The sequence below is a fragment of the Panulirus ornatus genome, chromosome 6 (genome assembly GCF_036320965.1).
Source record: "Panulirus ornatus isolate Po-2019 chromosome 6, ASM3632096v1, whole genome shotgun sequence".
Classification (NCBI taxonomy): Eukaryota; Metazoa; Arthropoda; class Malacostraca; order Decapoda; family Palinuridae; genus Panulirus; species Panulirus ornatus.
In genome coordinates this window covers 31,453,479-31,460,218 of record NC_092229.1, presented here as the reverse complement: position 1 = coordinate 31,460,218, position 6,740 = coordinate 31,453,479, and the positions used below count along the sequence as shown (strand labels likewise).

Genomic DNA, 6,740 nt, shown 5'->3' with positions numbered 1-6,740 from the left:
AAATAACCTTACCAACCAGTCAACAATACAGTCACCCCCTTTTTTAATAAATTCCACTGCAATACCATCCAAACCTGCTGCCTTGCCGGCTTTCATCTTCCGCAAAGCTTTCACTACCTCTCCTCTGTTTACCAAATCATTTTCCCTAACCCTCTCACTTTGCACACCACCTCGACCAAAACACCCTATATCTGCCACTCTATCATCAAACACATTCAACAAACCTTCAAAATACTCACTCCATCTCCTTCTCACATCACCACTACTTGTTATCACCTCCCCATTTGCGCCCTTCACTGAAGTTCCCATTTGCTCCCTTGTCTTACGCACTTTATTTACCTCCTTCCAGAACATCTTTTTATTCTCCCTAAAATTTAATGATACTCTCTCACCCCAACTCTCATTTGCCCTCTTTTTCACCTCTTGCACCTTTCTCTTGACTTCCTGTCTCTTTCTTTTATACATCTCCCACTCAATTGCATTTTTTCCCTGCAAAAATCGTCCAAATGCCTCTCTCTTCTCTTTCACTAATACTCTTACTTCTTCATCCCACCACTCACTACCCTTTCTAATCAACCCACCTCCCACTCTTCTCATGCCACAAGCATCTTTTGCGCAATCCATCACTGATTCCCTAAATACATCCCATTCCTCCCCCACTCCCCTTACTTCCATTGTTCTCACCTTTTTCCATTCTGTACTCAGTCTCTCCTGGTACTTCCTCACACAGGTCTCCTTCTCAAGCTCACTTACTCTCACCACCCTCTTCACCCCAACATTCACTCTTCTTTTCTGAAAACCCATACAGATCTTCACCTTAGCCTCCACAAGATAATGATCAGACATCCCTCCAGTTGCACCTCTCAGCACATTAACATCCAAAAGTCTCTCTTTCGCACGCCTGTCAATTAACACGTAATCCAATAACGCTCTCTGGCCATCTCTCCTACTTACATAAGTATACTTATGTATATCTCTCCTTTTAAACCAGGTATTCCCAATCATCAGTCCTTTTTCAGCACATAAATCTACAAGCTATTTCATTCAATCTACAAGGTATTTCATTCATTTATATTTATTTATTTAATTTACATTTGATATTTATTTCATTTAAATTTCTAGCAGTCCATGGTATACTTTAGACACGTGGGAGGTGTATGATTAGTGGGTTAGAGGTGTGTTGATGAATTATTATTACGTGACCACAGTTGGTCTGGCAAAATGGTCAATCTGGCAAGGCTTTGGAACAAGAGTGCTGGAAAATCGGTGGCAACTATACTTATTGCTTTTGGTTGTTTGAAAGAGAATTGGAGTTTTTATCGATTCTTTTAATAAGACTTTACACAACAAGCTTTTTTGTTGGCACAATTCCATGTCTCCATTTAAACTTGTGTAACCATCCTTGTGAATACACCCAGTCATAGTTTAGCTTTAGTTTTCTATGAACAACTTTGGCTTGCTAGATAAGCATCTCCCCAGAAGTGCTTACACCTTCATTACATTGGTGCTTAAACCACAAGTGCACTGTCTAATTTGTACTCCTGGCACCTTTCAAAGTTTTCTGAAACTTTAAATTTTCTTGGCTCTCATTTTTAGCAAAAAACTGAATATAAGAAATCAACAGGACTGTTGAATAGCTTGGCTTCAGTGTAAACAGATTTTGGTGCCTTAACGCTGCTACTAGTGCCAAGAAATGTTGAAAGAAGAAAAAAATCAGGTACAGACATTTAATCTTGGTATGTAGTGCACTCTTGGCTTAACACTGCTTTGTTGACACTTCAACCTTCATCTCTGCCACCACCAGTGGATATCTTATACACAGATAATTTTAACCTCATTGTGTTATATGGGTAACTAACACTATAGGATCTGTTACCAGTGCTAATTGTAGTTGCTTGTAATATAAGGCATCTCTTTCTGCCAATAGAACTTACCCTCCAGTTTAGATAATGACGGGAAGAGGCACCACATACAAGTATAGCTGGAGTACTGACACCATAAGCCTAACATTCCTTATCATATTATATGGGTAACTGACACAAGGATTTTTTTTATGTTGATTATAGTTGCTTGTCATGTAAGGCATCTTTGCAAACCAGTAAAGTATGCCATGCAACTTAAATGAGAGCAGGAAGAGGCTGTACATCCATCTTTGGCAAGAGTCCTGACTGTGAAATATTCAAGTATGGCTAGAGTTACCTAAGGGTTAATTTCTCCCCTCATTTGACAAAACAGCCACACTCTTTTACCACTTCATCACTGTATGTATCCATTTAATAACCATTTTAACAAAAATAATCTCCATCAACTGTTGTCTTTCAAATGTGCTTGCTTTTTTTCATTCCCACTGTTGCAGGGGCCTGACTTATGGATTTACACCATCATTGTTTTTATCATTATTTCTGTCATCATCATCAGCAGTGGTATTAGTGACCAAACTCATATGAGAGTTTTTACCTTACAGAATTGGCACAGTGTGGATCTTTAGGGAAGCCATATTTTTCATAAGATTTAAGAACTGATAGCTCCTCTTAGATTTTTCTCATTCTTTGTTCTCAAATAACATTACAAAACCCATCTTTATTTTATCACTTATAAGTCTTTGCAACTCAGTGAGTGACACATACACTCCCATTTTCCATAATATCCAGACAGTATCACAAGATACATCCATTTCATCATAAACTACTAGATGATTACCTTCCATTTGTTTTATTGTTTTACAGGAAGATGTAAAAATTCTGCAAGAAATTTCTGTATAATGCAGTTAAGAAAGTACGAGAGTTTGGCTGAGAAGTGATCCTTACAAGCTTAGAATAAAGAAGATAATCACTGACGGATAATAATGCTCTACAAGTCAGCTTTTCTGAGTTGTCAGAAAAATTTATTGAAAGCTTTACTCTGCTGTCACATTTGTAATTCCTCTGTGGCACAGTCAAAGTCCTCAGCTAGATATGCAAAGAAATTTCTTCTACAGAGTGAAGGAAAGAAGAAGTAAGTTTTTGTAATATATTTTATGTTTCATGGTGTTACATTTGACAGCTAGAGAATTGATGTGAATGAATATGGCCTTTCTCAGTGTGTTCAAGTACAAATAAAGAATGTATACAAATGACAATTGGTGTGATTGTTTTTACTGTAAATCTGATGAAGTGCCACATTTTTGTCAGATTCACAGTTTTCATATTTGGCACAGTTTGTATTAGATGTGGTTCACTAGTTATCAAAGATGGATTGCCATTCAACATCTATGTTCAATGGTTGATAATTGTTTTTCTCATTTTCTAAGATCCAAGTTATGTTGTCATGAGAGTGAGGAAGGGAATGGGTCAGCAAATGTAACAATAGAGTGAGTGAGTGGTTCATCAATTCAGAAAATCAGTGTTTTTCATATTAACTGATTATTCATACATCTTATGACCTGAGTTTCATTGTTTTTGACGATGTGTCCTGTTAATCATTCATTTAGGTTTGGTTGTATGAGGTCCTCCTCTGCCATCCACTGTTCTGTCAACTTCCTGGACTTCTAACTATTGCAACCTAGAGAACTGCAAGACATCTGTGGTCCTCTCCTTCTTTAACTTCACCAAAGCTTTTGACTAAGCCATAACAATCATTGGCCAACAAATGGCCATTTGGCTATAGAGAACTTTCACTCCTTAACTTGCAAACTTCTTTGAATATTGCCAGGCTGTACAGTTTCTTGAGGGGCTACCTCCACAGTACAGCCTTTTACCTGTGGCACCTCAGATGGCATTAGAATGGGTCCTTTGTGTTTCTTCATCCTCATAAATAATGCCTTGATGAATACACTTGCTTGATGGAAATATGTTGATGACTCTACCTCTAGCACCAACCTTTACACCCCTTTGGAAGACCAGCAATAACTTTCAGAGCTAAAGAATGACCAACTGCATCACCGTCAACAAAACAAGACCAGTTATGCACATCAGCCTTGCCTCCAGTAATGTTCCACCTCATAATTTCTCTTTGTATCACCATCAACCAAACCAAGACTTTAGTTATATACATCAGGCTTGTCTATAATCATGTCAAGCCCCATAATTTTTCTCTGCACACCAGCTTTGACTCCAATCACATCCTATCCCATAACTTCCTTGAAGGTCTCAGTCTTCTCCAGGTTATTCAGTCCACTAAGCTTCTTGATGTCACTCCAGATGAAAAAGTTAACTGGAAGAACACATCAGCTCCAGCTGTCATCTGTACAGTCTCCTTAGCCTCAATACATTGGATTCTTTGTGGCTGAACTCAAGAATATATACAAATAATTTTCCAAAACTCACCTATTCTTCCTGGGCTTCCTTATAACCACCACACAACTGCTAGTACAATAAAAGGTGCTGAAAAGGCATTAAGGATCATCATCATCATCTTCAGTCTTTTTTATGTTACTTATCAGGAAATGCTAGATTTCCTGGTACTCCCAGCTCCCACCATCCATCGCTTGGATCTCATTCACTAGTTTGGGAAGGTATAGTTACACCATCCTTGCCTGCCATAACTTCCTGGTTGCATAGATCCTTCACAAATGGGAACATAAATGAAGTTAGCTTTCATATAGAAAAACGTTTTTCTCCAGGGCATCTTTGGTTGGATTTCTGTACATTTCCTGTGTGAGTTTTGATTTCATCTCATTTTCCCTTTAGTTATAATCATGGGAATTTTGTAACGAAAGTCAGTTGGGTTTAGGTTTAGGCTAGCATATGATGATAAGCTAACTTGCATCTTTGAGACTGATTTACCTTTTAAGGGTTGCTATTATCAGATGGCCTTTTTGATATGCCTTTTAAGGTTTCCTGTTTATCAGGTAGCCTAAAGGTTTGCCATTTATCAGGTAGCCTAAAGATTTGCTGTTTATCAGGTATATCAGGTAGCCTATGATGCACTCACAAGGAGCTCTGGTGTACTGTAAGGCTCACAGTTAAGCAAGATTCACTTATTTCATGAGTCATTGTTGAGGGATATCTGTGACTCATTTATAGCCATCATTATTGCTGAAAAGTTCTTTTGCCATGGGTAGTATACTGATGATATGGTAATTGACCTTTTCAGTAATAGGCTCCACCCATATCCCAAAGTGTTTCTACGACTATGCTTTCAGCATTAGTAGTATACTGTACTGTGCGATGTTGAGTTTGATCTAGATATAGATGAAGGATGAGATCATTTTGTACCCTTGAATAATTTTGGGGATATGGAAATACATAATGACACTTACAAGTTGTGTATCCCATCTAGCTTTTGATGGTAGGCTAGGGTAAAGGAGGATTGGGATAATCATGAAGTTGTTGCTTCCAGTTTGGTCCCATATTCATGCATGTTGTGGCTTGCAGGAGCTCCATCCAGAAAGTTGTATATCGACTTCGTATTGTAAGAGGTTCTGATAATTTTATTTTGGGCCTACATTCCAAACTTGTGGAGGCGAAGGTGAAGATTTGTATGGGTTTTCAGAAAAAAGAGAGAATGTTGGGGTGAAGAGGGTGGTGAGAGTAAGTGAGCTTGGGAAGGAGACTTGTGTGAGGAAGTACCAGGAGAGACTGAGTACAGAATGAAAAAAGGTGAGAACAAAGGAAGTAAGGGGAGTGGGGGAGGAATTGGACGTATTTAGGGAAGCAGTGATGGCTTGTGCAAAAGATGCTTGTGGCATGAGAAGCGTGGGAGGTGGGTTGATTAGAAAGGGTAGTGAGTGGTGGGATGAAGAAGTAAGATAATTAGTGAAAGAGAAGAGAGAGGCATTTGGACAATTTTTGCAGGGAAAAAATGCAAATGAGTGGGAGATGTATAAAAGAAAGAGACAGGAGGTCAAGAGAAAGGTGCAAGAGGTGAAAAAGAGGGCAAATGAGAGTTGGGATGAGAGAGTATCATTAAATTTTAGGGAGAATAAAAAGATGTTCTGGAAGGAAGTAAATAAAGTGTGTAAGACAAGGGAGCAAATGGGAACTTCAGTGAAGGGCGCTAATGGGGAGGTGATAACAAGTAGTGATGATGTGAGGAGATGGAGTGAGTATTTTGAAGGTTTGTTGAATGTGTTTGATGATAGAGTGGCAGATATAGGGTGTTTTGGTCGAGATGGTGTGCAAAGTGAGAGGGTTAGGGAAAATGATTTGGTAAACAGAGAAGAGGTAGTAAAAGCTTTGCGGAAGATGAAAGCCGGCAAGGCAGCAGGTTTGGATGGTATTGCAGTGGAATTTATTAAAAAAGGGGGTTACTGTATTGTTGACTGGTTGGTAAGGTTATTTAATGTATGTATGACTCATGGTGAGGTGCCTGAGGATTGGTGGAATGTGTGCATAGTGCCATTGTACAAAGGCAAATGGGATAAGAATGACTGCTCAAATTACAGAGGTATAAGTTTGTTGAGTATTCCTGGTAAATTATATGGGAGGGTATTGATTGAGAGGGTGAAGGCTTGTACAGAGCATCAGATTGGGGAAGAGCAGTGTGGTTTCAGAAGTGGTAGAGGATGTGTGGATCAGGTGTTTGCTTTGAAGAATGTATGTGAGAAATACTTAGAAAAGCAAATGGATTTGTATGTATCATTTATGGATCTGGAGAAGGCATATGATAGAGTTGATAGAGATGCTCTGTGGAAGGTACTAAGAATATATGGTGTGGGAGGCAAGTTGTTAGAAGCAGTGAAGTTTTTATCGAGGATGTAAGGCATGTGTACGTGTAGGAAGAGAGGAAAGTGATTGGTTCTCAGTGAATGTAGGTTTGTG

The 6,740-nt window shown here is 38.8% G+C and overlaps 1 protein-coding gene across 1 annotated transcript in view; it reads left to right on the top strand.

Annotated features, from left to right (window-relative positions):
* Positions 1-2,724: 2,724 nt before the first annotated feature.
* The window catches only part of LOC139749142 (uncharacterized), a 161,052-nt gene continuing 157,036 nt past the window's right edge, over positions 2,725-6,740 (top strand). The window contains exon 1 of the mRNA XM_071662781.1: positions 2,725-2,994. Within this exon, the coding sequence (XP_071518882.1) occupies positions 2,846-2,994 (149 nt within the window). The 5' untranslated portion in view covers positions 2,725-2,845. The remainder of the gene's footprint in view (positions 2,995-6,740) is intronic.